The 16,968-nt window shown below is 39.5% G+C and overlaps 2 protein-coding genes across 7 annotated transcripts in view; one reads left to right on the top strand and one right to left on the bottom strand.

Annotated features, from left to right (window-relative positions):
• COL4A4 (collagen type IV alpha 4 chain) overlaps window positions 1-1,381 on the top strand; it is a 66,612-nt gene extending 65,231 nt beyond the window's left edge. Inside the window, 1 exon segment of the mRNA XM_032119540.1 lies at window positions 248-1,381. Coding sequence (XP_031975431.1) covers window positions 248-511 — 264 coding nt within the window. The 3' untranslated portion in view covers window positions 512-1,381.
• A 7,757-nt stretch (window positions 1,382-9,138) lies between these two features.
• RHBDD1 (rhomboid domain containing 1) overlaps window positions 9,139-16,968 on the bottom strand; it is a 28,372-nt gene continuing 20,542 nt past the window's right edge. For 3 of the 6 annotated variants that reach the window (XM_032119938.1, XM_032119940.1, XM_032119939.1), the window contains 2 exons: window positions 10,826-10,921; window positions 9,139-10,675 (listed from right to left, as the gene is read on the bottom strand). In XM_032119938.1, the coding sequence (XP_031975829.1) occupies window positions 10,656-10,675; window positions 10,826-10,921 (116 nt within the window). In that variant the 3' untranslated portion in view covers window positions 9,139-10,655. Of the gene's footprint in view, window positions 10,922-16,968 lie in introns of all 6 variants that reach the window. The other 3 variants (XM_032119942.1, XM_032119943.1, XM_032119941.1) reach the window with 3 other exon arrangements.

The following is a 16,968-nucleotide window of genomic DNA, read 5'->3' as shown; positions in this document are numbered from 1 at the left end:
TTCAGAATCAACCCAGACTACTCCTTTCTTCAGTTTGATAAATACCAGAAAAATAAATGAGCTGGCTCTAGACTTTGAGATTAATTTATTACAGAACAAATTAAGATTTTCTCCAGCAAAAGAATCTTACTCCAATTTAAGATTGCAAAAACCAGCACAGTTAAAAGCAAGTAGAAAAAAAGACAGATGAACATAATTTACCTATTTTTGCTGCACAGTTACCAAGTTCTCTCTTTGTTCCTTCCAGCACACTGGCTCTGGTGACCAGGGTGGTGGACAGTCCCTTATGTCACCTGGAAGCTGCCTGGAAGACTTCAGATCAGCACCATTCATCGAGTGCCAGGGCCAGCGGGGAACGTGTCAGTTCTTTGCTAATGAATACAGTTTCTGGTTGACCACTGTGATGCCTGAGCTGCAGTTTGCACCAGCGCCCCTATCAGGGACTCTTAAAGAAGGACAAGAGCAGAGGAAAAAAATCAGTAGATGCCAGGTATGCCTGAAGCATGGCTAAGAAGCAAACCAAAAACAGGCAGCTAGAGAGAGAGGCTTGAGTGAGGATGAGCAACATGCTAAAGGTTTAAAAAGCAGCTCATGTTTGAATACATGTGGAAGTGTGCAGCACTGTTCTTTGCTGGAATGGATATATGAGACTGAAAGATGAGGGATCTGTTGAGCCTCATCCACCCATGTATACACATCTGCAGGCAGTAAAATCTCTGTCACATTGGAGTCCACTGCTGTAATGTACAGGGAGCAAGGCGAGCTTGGAGGATTGAGTCAGGCTGGGAATACCAAGGACACCATACCTGTTGTGCAAGAGAATGGACTTCCTGTTAAAAATGGCATTTACAGCAGGAAGAATATGTGCATTTATATGGCGTATTATAAATATTTATCTATATCAATAGAAATGTGCAAACATACAAATATCAAAGCCCTGTAGCTGAATTTCCCAAGCTAAAGAAACTTTGCACTTGCTGTTTCTGAGGGAAGGGAAAAATGTAATTGTTAAAAAATAATCTACTAATAAAAACAATGAAGATCAAAGTCTTTTACCACTGCAGTACTGAACCAGACTGTGAAAGAACTGTTAATTGGGCTTTCATAAGCAACAAAAAGCTGCAAATCCATTTAATAGCAGATTATGTAAGAAAATAAAATAAGATGAGATTAAAAAATCCTTAAAAACCTGTATTTATATTTACAATTAATTTCTAAGAGCAGTTACATTAAATTATTAAACTCTAGTCCAAGTTGCTGAAGAAAAAAGCAATTTCTAACATTAATTGAAAAGAAACAGTGATATGGTGATAAAGCGGGTGAACTTATCTGAGTGATGAATATAAGAAGTGTTAGGACAATAAATTGTGTTCATATTTTGCTTCTTTGTTTGTAAATACACCACCAAAAAAAGAACCATCGCCATTAAGATCCTTATGGAATGATAGCTCAGAAGATGCTTTTTATTTTTTAAAGCACTGATTGTAAAAATGTTCATATCCTAAAGCACTAATCGCCTTTTGAAAAAGTGAAAACCCATTTGTACCTCCTTCATTCAGCTCTAAAACCAGAACTATTTAATGGTTTTATATCATGGGGAAACATCTGAAAACACAGACTGCAAATGGAGAGTCCGTCATGTGCAGAAGGGCCACAAATGCTCCTTTTACCAGTTAAATAAGCTACATTTTACTAGAATGGAAACGAATGCTGGTTCCAGCACTCTTCATTTCAATTTGTGTTCACTGAGGTGCCCCCAGCAAAAGGATTTTCAAGGAAACTGCCATCCTCATCCAAGGGTCCTAATTCAAAGCAAACTCCCTCTGAAGCCATCACGAGTACAACAGGCTGATCAGCCAATTTAAAAGCTGGATACACAAACTCAAAGAGCAGGAAAGACAGACATTCCAGTCTCAGCCAGAGGAAAATAAAACAGACAGAGGATAAGTCCAGTCGAGTGTAAATACATCTGACTGTGCAACTTCCTCCTGACACAACCAGCCAGACCTCTGATGTGCTGTGCTGACATGGTGGTCAACTGACTCTGCCCTTTCACCTGAGCAAGGGTCAGGAGCCCTCCTGGGGCATGTGCCATTCTCACCTGTGGCAGGGAACATTTCCCTCTGGTCCTAGTGCCTGCTGGGACGGGGCACACCTCTGGTCACTCCTAGGTGATCCTGGCTGCACATGTCAGATCTGACACCACACTGCTGAGGAGGGGCGAATCCCTTCCATTGACCTGTATGCAGGAATTCCATCCCCTCCTGATTCAGGCAGCATCCCAAGAGCAGGGGAGAGCAGCTCTCCAGTCTGACATAAACCCCAAAGTCTCGACTCTGCGAGGTGCTGAGCAGCTCAGGAGCTTCCTGTGGGAAGAAAGCAGCAGGTGGAGAGGAGCACCAGTGCTTAGGTCACCTGTTCTCCAAGGTGTGCAAACTGGGTTTCCAAAAAGGTCTCAGCTAAAGCCCCACGGGGCTGGGAGCTGAAGCTGCTGTTCACAGTCACAGGAACAAACACCAATGGCTCAGGTGATGGCCCCATTTCCTGAGTGGATTTAGGTGATTCCACACTGAGGTCTCATTTGTGAGCCTTACCTGACAGTGCTCACCAGCTCTCCCATCACTCATTTGCAGTCTCTTTTCAGGTGAGAAACACTGGAGAGGGGCTGTGGCTTTGCTGAAAAGCAAAGTGGGGCTTTTGGTATGAATTGCACTGAGGTATACAATAAAACCTTATATACTATGTTACTGCAAATTTGGTCATAAAGACAAGCTGAAGATAAGGGAATAAAATGGGTTCACTTAACTTGAACAAATATACAGAAAATCTTAAAAACATCAACAAAACACCTCACCAATAATTTAAATAGGCCATTTCACAGCATTCTACCACGTTGCTCTTTTGTTTAAAAACATCACACAAATCAGTCATATTTCTGTATTATTTTGATGCAGACTTTTTGCACCTGTGCCAGTTCCCTTTTCCTATGGTCTGTAAGAACATATAAAGGACTTGTATTTTCAAGCTACTACAGACAGGTCAGATTTCCTAAATGTGTAAATTCCTGTTCCATGCTCAGCTAACTCCATAAGGCATTTGTCAGAAATATTGTACTAATTTAAAATGAAATTGCAGATAAATTGCTTAATATTACACAGCAAGTAAAACAGATCAAAGCATAAAGCAGCAGATGCTTTAACTCTGCAATTATTTGTCCAGTGACTATAAGTAAAAAAATAACTGCTAAATTATTCATAGGGAACCTATTTATGAAATTGTGTGAAAAGGCATAGCTGAAACTGTTAAAGTAAAAATACTCCTAAAAGCAATGGCCTTGTGCTAGTCCTTGAAGTCCAAATTCCCCTTACTATGGCATTCTAGAGTTTGAATCTTGTGTAGGCCTGGTGAAAAAGTGAATTTTATCCTCAACAGCATGCAGGATATTAACAGCAACACAGAAAATGATGCTGGCTACACTTGGATGTCACAGGAATTGGAACCATTTGAGTTGAACTGCCTGGGAATTAAATTCAGAACCAGTGATTTCCAATGAAGGGATTTGCTTGCCCATCCCCCTGGCAAACCATGGCCAGGGCACAGGGATGGTCCTGCTCTAACTCGGGGCAAATCCTCAAGGCAAGTGGCAAATTCTTGTCCCTCACATCTGTGTGCATCAGGATTTCTAGAGGATAACAAGTGGAAGAAAAACACTGCATGGCCTGAACTGTAATCTGCTCACAGGGAATGTGGCCATTTTTGCTTCATTTGGTATTTTTCATTTCAAGGAAGGAGATGCACAAGCCCTATACTGAAAACATCTCTTGAATGTCATCTTTTGGTTTATACAGAGCATGCCAAAAGGGAGAGACTAAAGCAAAACTTACAACAGGTATCACTCATTTTATCATAATGGTGCTGTACTGTAAAAATGGTATTTTAAAACAGTACTTCAAATTCATCTGTGTACAGCAGAGCTTCTGGATTTGGAGTCCACAATCCACATGCAAAGAACAGGTACCAGAATGAGAATACACCAAAGATGCTTCAGCTCCAGACAGAGGTGGTGCTTGGCTGGGGCCTGTGAGCTGACACAGCCTCCTACAGAAGCAGGGCAGGGGCCATGGCCAGGTTTTGCTGCCCCAGGCCCCTGCTTGTCATGTGCTGCCACCTCAGCAACATCCCCTGCCTGGGAGCTGTCGAGCCCCTGTGGAGAGCTGGCCCTGGCTGGCAGCCACACATCTGTCCAGCTGCTTCACCCCACAGCAGGACAGGAGAGAAAACATGAGGAAAAGAGCAAGAAACTCACTGGTCAGAATATAGATGGGGGGAAATCACTTACCAAGTACTGTTGGGGGCTAAACAGACTCAGCTCAGGGAATTTAATTTATTATTTTGGGGAAAAAGTTGACAAACCTTAACATACCTTGCCTCCAAGTTTCCAAGGGTCAAGTCACTCCAGGCCCTGCTCTGCTCCCTTGTTACCACAGCAAGTGCCAGTCAGTCCCTTCAGGGAGGCAGGAGGTAGCCAGAAGCTGCTGGGGGCTCGTGTTCCAGGTACAAAGTAGCTTCTCTGTGCTGCACCTTCCTTCTCACTCTTTCCCTGTGCTCTGACATTGTTCCTCTGTGGGCTGCAGCCTGTTTGTGGGAATACCTGCACGGGCATGGGTCATTCCCAAATCACATTATTATGTGCAAGAAGTTTAAGCAAAACTGGTCCAGGGATACTTCCTGAGTAAACTCTTAACCAAAAACCTCTTTCCTGCTTTGGCTGGTTCATAAGCACCAGAGGAAAACAAAAGTAGTATCAACACAGTCAAAACCCAAAATTCTTATAGTCCATAATTTTTTTTCTGTATTTAAGGCAAATTAAGCAAACCTTTTATCCATTAACCCAGGCAGCTCACTTTTTTGAAAAGGATCCCCCTAAAGCTTTAAAGTACACTCTTGAGCAGACTGAATGTGCTCTGCATCACACCTGCTCCGGGCACACAGAGCCAGCACACAGGGAGTGTTGCCAGCACAGTGTGTGGGGCCACACCAGCAGCCCTCAGCAATGCTCTGACTTGTACCACATCCAAATTCAGAATATAAACCACAGCCATCTGCGAATTTGTTTCTGTTATTCCACATGGCCACTTCAGACTGATGTCCCAGACTGACTCCCGGCCTTTCCAGGGCTTACAAGCAATCCTTAAGTAACTTGTAACTCCACTCAGTGGCCATATACAGACAAATGCTGCACAGATGAGGATTTCTGTTCTAAGGCTTGACTTGCATTAGAACTGTCTGAGCAAGATAGAAAACATCCATTCAAGACCACAGGAAGGATCTGTAACGGGGAACAGTTACTTGCAAGAAAAAGGATCTCTCCAAAGCCAGCTGTGAGAAGCACCAGTCAGGCAAGAACGGAGCCCATTAGTCTTCAAAACAATAAAAAAAATTCTGACAGCTCTGCTAAGAACTTTCCAGCAGGTGAAGCAATTGCTTCATCAAATTGGGGATCTATTTCGTTACTAGATCTGATTTCAGAAATCAGCATTTTAAACTGACCAAACAACAGAAACAGTTGCTGAAATTCTGCCCACCTGAACCATCTGGAAAACTAGCCAGGTGGAGGAAAAATCCCCACCAGCACTCCAACAGATGCTGCTCCATATTCATATTTAACAGCTTTCCCCTTTCCTAGTCACTTCATCCAGATGTTCCAGAAGGTAGTGGAAGTTCAATTAGAGGTGATATTTTATAAGTACAAAGTAAAAACAACTCCATATTTATCACTGAACGTGTTCAACAAACACAGTTCCTCCATGTAAGGCAGCTCACGCACCTCACAGCACAGCTCACCTCGTCCTTGACCACACACTGCCCCACGGCTTCACAAAAGAAGACAGGCTTGAGCTTCGTGAGGTTTGAAATTCCACATATTTAAATGTTTTCCTCAGATTCACTGAAGTAGAAATGCTGAACATGAGAGACAAAAGCCTAACCAAGTCCTAAAGGAGGACCCGCAGTAAGGTACCACCCCTACAGACAGACTCTCTGTAGTGTCCCTGTGCGGTACTCCTGGTTGGTTTACAGCAAGACTTGGAATGAAGCACTCAAGTCCCAAACTGACATCAGGTTCAGCTTGGCAAAACAAAGTTTCAGTACAAGGAAAACAAGATCTTTTCCTGAATTTAGTCTTCCATGCACTGATGACAAACACCACTCCCAAGGGGTGCTTTCACTAAAGTGGAGTTCAATCTTCCTCATAGGCAGAAATCAATTAAATTGATGTGAAGTGAAAAAGTTAAAAATGGTTACTCTGAGGCAGTTATATCTGCAGTCTGTTAGACTCTGCATGCTGGATTTTAAAAACTACAAAGCGAATTAGTATTTTAGAAGGTTTTAATTCTATTGTGCCTAAACATTTAAGATCCATGTGAAAAAGTGAACTAGATGCAATAAATAGTACCAGATGTTACAGAACTTTTGGCCACAGACAGGTTGTATCTCTGCATAAATGATGTCACAACAGCCTTCTCAGCTGCAGAACTTAATACATAAATAGTTTATAATTTTTAAAAGTCAGCAAAAAGTTCATTCCATACTCACTAATATTGTATGGATTTAGGGCCATTCTTTCACTTGTTACATGGGTAAGGAAGGAAAACACCGACTCACAGAAGTGGTTGTACACCAATCTCTCTTAAATGATCCCTGCAAAGAATCGTTTGGTGAAGGACCAAAGACCTAATCTAACATTCTGCACCAAGGCAAGCACATTTACTGCTGACCTGCCCAACAGCCCTGAAGGGGTGCTTGTTTAACCTGCTCCAAAGAGACAGAATAAGGAAATTCTGGAATATCTCTAGCTTATTAGGGAAGTTCACTATCCACATGTTTAGAAATCTTTTGCTTGCACTCCTTTTGCTGCAAGTTAGGCCAATTTCTGCTTGTAAATAGACAAGAGAGCTGGGCTTACCACTGTTCTCGTGCAGCAGAAGAATGCTGCATATGTATCCTCAATCTGCTCTTTTACTAACCCAGTTACATTGCCAATCTCAGCACATCATATAAACAAAAATGCCCAAACCATATTAGATGAGTATGAAAAACTGCCTTTCTCCAGTTTTCCCAGCTCCTGAAAGAGAAATGGATATCAGTATTTATTGTAAGACTTTTTAGAAAGCTTGACACTCCTTTAGAAACAGCTCCTATGACTGAAAGCTCAGAAGTGTTAATATTTTCTTGCCTTCTGAACTCTGGTAACAAATAAGAAATAACCAATTTTTTTTATATAGGGAACAATGAGAAGCTCATAATAAACCCATACAGTGCTTCTGTCCTTCATGTCTGCACACTCCAGAAGCCACAGCACAAACACGAGGATCTGCTCACCAGCTGTTGTGTGGAAGCATGATCCACACTCAAGTCACTCAGTGCTGAACCAAAATGGGTACAATTCCCCAGCCATGGAATCAGAGGGGAAAATGAACTGCAACGCCCATTCCCATCCCCTCTCAACAGAAGGAAGGGCAGCTGGACCCAGACTCTCCCAAGCCATCCATTCCTGGTGTCACGCCGCCGTGCTGTGCCATCTCCACATTCACACCTCTGGAGTACAGCCCTGGAGACAGGCAGAAGCTTCAAAGGTTCAGCATTTCTCTATTATTGTATCAACAGCATACATACACTTGGCACCCAGGAGTATCATAATTAAACAGAGCAAGGGATGGCCAGAGAAAGTTACTTTAGTCCTGCAGGATAAAAAAAATGGCCAAACTACCCTGAAGTGGCCAGTCCCTTCACTATCTCCTACTACACCATCTATATCTGTACAAATACTGTTTTTGTGGTATTTTAAGGGGCATTTTTTCCCCTTAGGAGAAGTGGTGCCACCAGGGAAAACAGCATGCAGACACAAAACCACAGAATTTGCCTGTGCTTAAAGATGGAAGAGGGAAAAGAATTTTAAAAGCTAAACACAGTTCTTTCATCACATCTTAATTCTGGGCCATGAAAAACCCTTATTTATTAACAGTAATATGTTAGGTCATTCAACCATTAAATTTCAAGAATGTGTCCATTAACAAGTCTGCTGATTAGGATTAATTAGGGAGTGGAATTTCTTACATGGTACCTGATCACAGAGTTTAGAGGACATACAAAAAACTCTCAAGAAATCACAGCTCCTACAACAAAGGAACCGAAGTGCAGATGCTGAAATATTTTATACAAAGCTAGGTTTTCTTAAAGAGCCCCTACTTAAGGGAGTCAGGCAGCGACCAGGGCCGGAGAATAAGCAAGGTCCCACACCCACCTGGGTAACTGCCCTTAATTTTTCTCCTTGAAGAGACCAAGCACAACAGAGCACACTGGGGATTCATCCAGCACATCTGCCTCAGCAGTGCTCTGACACCTACACTGATGGGGGCTTTAATGGCAAAGATCCTGCTAAGGATTCACAGAACAGTTTGGGTTTGAAGGGACCTTTAAAGGCCCTCCAGTCCAAACCACCTGCAACAAAGCAGGTGTTAATAAACCTTCCAAATACTCTAAGCACCAGAATTTTCAACACTCAACTCCAAAACCTCCTCTAAATTAAAAAGAAACAAAATTAGTCCCAATACAATCAATCTGCCCCCTTGGTATTACAAGTCTTCATTTCTAACAACATGGCAGAAGCTCCGTCATTTAAAATATACACCTTATTAATTACCACAATTAAAACCAAACAGCTTTAAATGTTAAAAAAATATTTATTTCAATTCTGTATACAAAAAAAGGGCAAAACAACTGAAATTTTCTTAGTACTGACAATTTTTGTGAATATTTAATGGCATGCATTTCTAAGCTCACTTTACAAGACCAAGTGCTTATAGAATTGTAATCAGGTTTTTGATTTTCATTAAGCGTCTTTTTTTCACCTGACTAGCAGCTCACCCTGTGCTTTTAAATAAGTAAAATATCAGAGCTTAACACACACAGTATGTTACACTGCAACTTTTGACCAGAGCATTAAAGGATTTCTGAGAAACCAATGCTACATCCTTCTCATTTACATCCAATTATTACCTGCTGAGAAAAATATGCAGGTTCTTGAGACTTATTTTCAGTGAACATAAAAAAGTTGGCCTTCTATAGAAGTGTCTGCTGTTTTATTCTAAGGCTATTGCATATATACAAAACCAACCAAGCCCAAGAACACACCAGAAATCAGCATTCTGTCTGTACCTGAAGTCCACTGCAGTTTTGTCAGCTGGGTCCCAAAACCCCGAGCCCAAAATATGCATCCTGATATTGTGCTTTTCCCAGCAAACAAGAGCTTCCCCTGCATACATTAGCTACAAACAGAAAAAGGGAGATACTATTTATTTAAAGAACACAGTAAAAAATTTCCTTTCAGGATATTTTTCTATATGAAAAATACAGCACTGTTTCTTATATTCAAAAGATAACCTCATAGAAAAGTAGACTTCATAAATCACAGGTTGGTGGAGATTCCAACAGGTCTCTGTCGAAAGACAGTAACCAAATAATTCTTCTGCAATCATACTTCTCCAAGACTACAAGTTTTAGAGGAACATCGCCAAATTCTTTCATTCTGAGGATAAAATGCCTGGACAAGCAGTGATATTTTACAGGGCAATACTGGAACCAAACCCCTTGAGGTTCATTAGTTAACATTAACAGGTAGCAGTGCCGCAGGCAGGACAGCCTTGTGTGGAGGGTGTGCCCAGAGGGACAACTGAGCTCTCAGGTCTCCTCTCAACTCTTCTGGTTGGGTAAGGGAATTCTAGAAAATGAAGAATTCAAGGTAGCCTGTATTTAGGCATGATCTCCACAAGTCTACACACTGTCAGATCTGATACTGGTCTTCAAACAAGATAAATCTTAAGAAATAGTGGAATATTTAAAGCGGCATGAACAGCATATACAAAATAAAATTTCCAAACCTTCTTAGAAAGGGAAATAGATGCTTTAAAAAAGTATATTACTAAATAAATATATACTTGGTATGGCACAGCCAGCTACCTTTACACAAAACTCCCCACAAATTATTTCAGCTCTTTAAAGGGCAGCAGTTTTTGATTTAAAACATAAATATTAAGAAGGCTTTAGGAAATCATAAGTAGTTACAACCCAGTTTTATCACATCCGAGCTCTGGATAATATGGTGTGAGGATGACTGCAACACTGACGTTTGTATTAAATAATTCTTTGGTAGGGACAGCAGGGGAAGGATAGCTGCAACTATTTGTCACACAGTTTGGAAGACTGCTCAAAAGCTTAAGCCTAGACTCACATGACCCAGCCACTGTCATCAAAGCAAACTTTTCAAGTGTATTTCACATGGCAATCCCAAAAAACGAGCTGGTCATCATAGACAACTGAGAAAGGTTTGTAAAGAACAATTGCATAGTTTTAAAGTTACATAGAAAATGCAACATTTCTGCTGCAATGGATGAAGAAAACCTGTTGTCTGAGAACATCAGCAGTCAAGAAGCCAAGGAATTCTTAAAGCTATACAAAATAATTTAAGGAAAAAAAGACAGTTTGGTAAAACCATCAGTCTTCTTCCATTTAAGATGCATTAAGATGGAGACAGCCAAAGATCATATTTTGATTCTTATCTCACATTTCGTATTCAAGTTCCAACTTTGAGACTGAACTCACAAAATCTTCTGCAGTTCTGCAAAAAGTAGTAAAAATAATGGAAGAATGATTATAAATTATTCTGTAAATTACAGAATACAAATAAATCTGTAAATATTTGGTAAGTCTGAATTGCACTTCACAATTTACATCGCCACCTGCCAACTTCATCATCTGTCAAACCTACGAAGCCTTTGCCTTCTTATGTCCTCTTCTGAGTGCTCAGGTGGGAACCAAAACCCATAAGGTCGCCGCTCATTATTGTGTGTTCCTCCACCAAAATCTACAAGACACAATGAAAAACAACTGTTATTTTGTTCTGTAATAGGAGAAAAATGCACATATATCCTGTAAGCCAAAGCATCACAACAGAAAGACGACAGGGAATTGAATGTTTTCAATTATGATGGTTTCAGGGCAATTACAACTTCCAGAAACTGCTCTTAGTCAAATAAAAAGAAAAACCAAAACCAGAAAACCCCTCCAAACAATAAAGCTACCACCACCCAAAAAAAAACAACCCAACAACAAAACTAAACCAAACAACAAACCACAACCAAAAGAATATCTAACAAGTATTAACCCATTAATAATAACAAGTATTAACAAGCATTCACATTTTTCACAATCCCTACTTTACACAGTAAACTCCAGAATGTTAAAACTATTTCAGTGTCCTCAGCAGTTGCTTCTGGCAAAAGCAGCTTTTGTGTTTGCTTTTAGCACTGAGTCCAACATGTGCAGACCCACAGCAGATGCACACACAACTCCCACCCCCATCTGGCAGCAGTTTCACAAGGGAAGGACACATGGCAGCCCAACCATACAAACTGTAAGCAAAATAATCTGAGCAGCAAGAGCACACCAAGCCCCACAGTTCTGTGCCCTGGCACCCCAAGAGGAGCCAGGACAGGCTACTCCAGGAGCTCTCCAGAATTCACATCGAGTCATCCAGCAAAGAAACAATGCAAGGCTTGGTTACACACACCAGCTCAGCTGAGGGGCAAAAATCACAGTCTGCCTTCTGAGCAGAATTACAGTGTTAAGGATAAGCAAATTAGCTTTAAAGATAATAAAACAATTGGTAATAAAGACTTTGTAACATTCAGCATTTCTTAAACTTTCACCTGCCCCACACAGGGTCAAAACTGCATTGTAATGCTGTAGTTTAATAATTTATTTTTAAATCATCATAATTAAACTACTTGCATTTTTAAAAAAAATTCTATTCAGTAGTGAAATTGTCAATTAAATACCAAGGTTTCTCATGAAAACATTTATTTTTCTTTATAGAATCCCAGATTAATTTTTATTTAAGAAAATGGATACTGTTTACACAGTTAAGACAAGTCCTTGCAGAGTCCCCATAAAACATGCTCACCACTTCAAATATACATGTGCTTTAATAATCATTAGGAACAGAATGAGGTGTCATAAAAAAAATGAAAAATGCTCCTTTATATGTTGACTCAAAAATAAAAGGCTAGACAATGTATTTTGAAAAGCTTTATGTTCAAGAAGAGATCTTATTTTACATCAAAAAATATGAACAGCAAAGTCTGGATGTTTTAAATGCATGTATTTGTATCTGCATGTAGATATTTAAATTATCCCCTTACCTAAAATAGTTCCCTGACACCTTTTTTCTCTTAATTACAGCAGAAATATTAATGAAATAACACCTTTATCTTATCAAAATATTTATAAGCCACAGTGTTCAGAAATGGTAATTAGGCCACTGCTACTACTGAAACACCACCTGACGTCTGTGCAAGAAATAAACACAGGCTTTTCAACACATCAGCAAAAAAAAAAATTAGAGACTAAGGGAGTCTAAGATTGTATTTTAAGGATATGGAAAACTGCAACAACACCAGATGATAGACAAACCCAAAGGATATTACAACAAACTTAGAACAAAACATTAACTCTTCCATTGTATATTTTACAATTAATTTTATGTGAACTAGAACCATGTTCTGTGAATACAGAAGACTGAGACCCCATCCTGTCACTCTGTGGAGGAGTTTCTTTTGTTACTAAAGTTCACAACTAAAGCACTTTGGACCAAACCAAGAAAATCACTGTAACTGCAACAGATGTAACTAAATCTGTACTAATGCAATGCCACAGAAGTGTTACACCAAACACTCTCACTTCATTTTTCCACTTCTCTGAAGTTATGACCTTATTTTTAGGTTAGATAATAGGATGTGCAAGACAGTTTCTGTAAAGAATATATCAAGCTACCAAACTGTGAAAATCTCACTAGTAGAAACATACAGTTAGGTCTGATGCTGCCAGATAAGAGCAGTGTAGCAAATAAATAGCAGAGCTATTACGAAGCAGTATGTCTGTATTTCTTTTTCATGCCAGCATAGTTGTGTTAAAGAAGAATCTAGAACATTTCGGTTGAATAGCTTACCATTTTCAGTATCACCATCTGTCCTGGCACTAGTGAATGCGGTATCCATACAAAAACCAAACTACACAAACACTTAAATACCCATACAAAGAACACACACTTCTCATTTCCAAAAAAACTCTTACTTTTGTAGAGGCTTTACTGTAGAAGATAATCAAAGACAGCAGTAATCTCTTTTGAACCCAGCAAGTACCATACAGGTAACCGTAACAGAGAGTTCTGATCTGGATATTTGATCAAATGTTGTAACAACTTCCAATACTTGCTTGGTTTTAATTTATACCAGTTTTATACAAATTCTCCCTTCCATAAATAGCACAGCCCTGACAACTATGTTATAACAACAGAATATAATTAAAGTTCACTAACCCACACTTGGGTGTGCTACAGATCTCATACAGTGTGCTACACTGCACACCAAACTTGCCTCGCTTTTTAATGCAAAAATACCAAGGTTTCAAGTGTTCTGTTAGAGAAAATGGGAGTTCTCTTAGTTTGTAAACACTCAAATATTTTTTCCCCCACATAATCAACGAGGTTGGAAAAGACCTTTGAGATCATCAAGTCCAACCTATGACCCAACACCACCTTGTCAAGCAGACCCTGGCACTGAGTGCCACATCCAGTCTTTTCTTGAACACCTCCAAGGATGGTGGCTCCACAGCCTCCCTGGACAGCTCATTCCAACCAGGTATTTTTAGATGCATTTGGAATTAGAAGCAGCAAACTGGAGGGCAGCAAGAAACCAGAGTCAAAAGCCCAGTGCTGGTCTACTCATTTCATCTCTTCCAGCCAATCAGCAGTCAAGTCTAGGTTTAATCAAACTCTCCTATGATTTACTGAGTTGTACAGAAAATCCTAAGGAAAGGCAGTGAAGATATTTTTCCTCCTTTCATACTTTAGAAAAACTAGGAGGCTTCCAGAAAGAGCTGAGACACACAAGACACAGCAACCTTCTCACTGTTTTGAGTTTCACTTGAAGTCAGACAGAAACTACAATTGAATAGAAAATATAAAATGGCAAAACTGCTTTTATTCTTTCCTGTCCTTCCCTCTGAAAAATGCAGACATGCTATACAGTCTGAGAGATTTGGCTTTTAGTACTTATCACTGCCCCATTTTTTCCTACTCAGCTCCAAGCATACCACATTCATTAGCCTTTGCTATTGTTTCTAACACAGCCCTTTGAGTTTCTGTCAATGTATGAAAAGAATGTTGTTATGCTATGAAGCCAACTATTCTTCCTGGTGCTCATGCCAATATGCCTCATCTACAGACTTGAACATAACAAACTGGTGAAGAAGAGAAATGGAAGTAACTACTGTTTCTATGCTGTGCTTTGGAACAGCTGACAAATGAAAAATCAAATTAGCAGGAAAGTAGCTGAGGGTACTGAATTAAGAAGGAAAGTAACATACAATGAATCCAGATACAGCTGGACTGTTACAAGAGCAAGCCAGAACAATCTTGAACAGTTTCCCTCTCTCTCTTGTTTTTTAAAGGAGATGGTAAAATTGAGAAATACACAAAACCATTCCCTCCCAAAAGTCTGGTAATTTGTTTTGGTTAGGAGAGGAGATGGCTAAAGACTTATCTTTAATCCCTTCGTACTTGAGGATTTTTATATTTATTTTAATCATGCCTCAAAGTCTCATCTTTGCTGTATCAGTAACACCAAAATAAACTCTTTTTGAAGTAAAATAAATTGTTAAAAGCACATTGGTAACATTTTTAGAAACTGTCAATCACTGCCTCATAAACCAAAACCTTACTGCACACTCAGATCATCTATTTGCTACAAATAATCAATGCTACAAAGCAGAAGTAAGAGGATAGAGACCACTGCTGGACTTGATGCTCTTCTGCAAAGAATTAAGGGAATTAGTTTTACAGCTACCTCCAGCTACCATTTAGCTGGATACTGAAATACCTAGAGGAGAGATGGCATAAAATAATCTCACTGCACTTCCCAAACATTTAATAATTCTCTAGATGTTAATTCACCTAAAACAAAGCTAAACTCATTATTAACTGAAAATGGTTGATACATTAAATTAATTATGTCTTTCTTTCTCAAGTATTGAAAGGAATTTACTATCCAACTCAAAACATCCTATATAAACATCCTATTTAACCAGCCCCTAGGCTAAGACTGACAGCTATTCCTCTCCTGAGTAGTAAGAAAGCCATTAATAACTTCAGTTAAAAGAAGAATTACAGGTGGGCTGTACGTTTATCATAATGTAGTAGAAATATTTTGTTGAGCTGCAAATGGTAAGGTATCCTTTTCCTTAGAAAAGGACTGATTCATTCAGTCAGACATAAAAAAAAAAGTTCAGAACATCATTTTTAAAATGGTCCCAATGAAAAAAATGTAAACTATATATATAATCTGTATAATTAATCCAGTGATAAACCAAAGTTAAAATGGTAAATTACTAAAATCTAAAATTAGGAATATTCACTGACCTTCATTTATCAGTAAAAACATTTCCAGACTAAGTTTGTCAACATTTGCAAGAATCTTAGTATATAAAAAACCACTTTGTTTTCCCGTTACTGCATTTCTGCTTGCCTAACAAAGACCCACAGCAACAAAGGAATTCTGAACAATATCCCTTTCCCAATGCCAAGCCTGAGAAACCCAGATGGACAGATGAAGATACAAAGGCACACTGGAGCCACTCCCCAGCAGCTCCCACTTTCTCCAAAGGTAAGGGATGCTTTTGTGCAGCCCACACATAACTCCTTCTAATGATGCCCACAGCTGGGAAGCAGAAGTGCTGCTCTCCAGCAAGGTGACCCTGCCAAACCAACAACTTTTGCTCCTTTATGAACAAGTTCAAGTCACTGAGGGGAAAAAAAATATTTCCAGAGACCACTGAGGTCAGAGAAAAGACTCCCATTTGTATCACTGAGTCTTGGATCAAAACACCAAGAGGTCTCTACATCCATATGCAAACCATGCCTTTAAAATAGGTGTAACGTGTGTATGTACACAAACCATCTCTGGCTACATCCAAGATTTAACTATTTTTATCGTTTTCCTCCTGTTTTGTCTTCAGCAGTTGAAACATTTGCAAGAAGGAAACCATCCAAAAGAACTGGCAGTACCTACAAGTGTATTTGCATAGTTAGGAACTCCCAGAAAAAAAATACTCAGCATTCTGTATACATTTCATCATGAAAATCTGAATAAATTCGTATCTCTAAATCTGTTGTACCAATAGCAAGAACCTATGTCACGAACTATGTCACTGTCAACTTGTGGCCTAAAGAGCAAAGGAAGCCAACTTAGGCAGTATTTCCAAAAATACCTGCTTTACAGAACTGGTCTTTACCCCACAGTATTTCAGAGGTGCTAACTGGTTGTGGTACTGGTTTGAAAGAGAAACCCATGGTGAAAGGCTCAGTGGTGCATCTTACCTTTTTGGTGAACTTTGATCACCATTGTAAAGAGAAGTGGGAGGTTTTTGGTTCTAATTTTCAGCAAACCTCTTATCCCACATCAACCACTGTCTTTATGAAGAGACAGATGGAAGAAAATCCATTAAATATTTGTAAAATAATTCTGACTACACTTCTTGCTGCAAGTGGTCTGCTTCTTACATTGGTACCAAAACTTTCCATGTGGAAATAAAAATTCATTGATTTATTTTCCCAGAAATTTGCTTAAGAAAGTGTTGGTGATCAGGATCATAGAGCAGTTGCCATTTTAGAAAGGTATTTAGAACATGAGGTGTGTTGGGTACCATAGGTCTGAATTTCAAAAAAAAACAAACAAAAGGAAACCCATCACAAAAGTTGCATCTAATTCTCAAAGCCTAAGTCCTAGGATATGACTTTATGAAATGTATTTTAATCTGATAAAATGCACTGCATATTTGAGCACACAATCTGTTCTA

Source organism: Corvus moneduloides, chromosome 10 (genome assembly GCF_009650955.1).
Source record: "Corvus moneduloides isolate bCorMon1 chromosome 10, bCorMon1.pri, whole genome shotgun sequence".
Classification (NCBI taxonomy): Eukaryota; Metazoa; Chordata; class Aves; order Passeriformes; family Corvidae; genus Corvus; species Corvus moneduloides.
The sequence above is the reverse complement of the archived record's forward strand: the minus strand, read 5'-3'. Positions and strand labels throughout refer to the sequence as shown.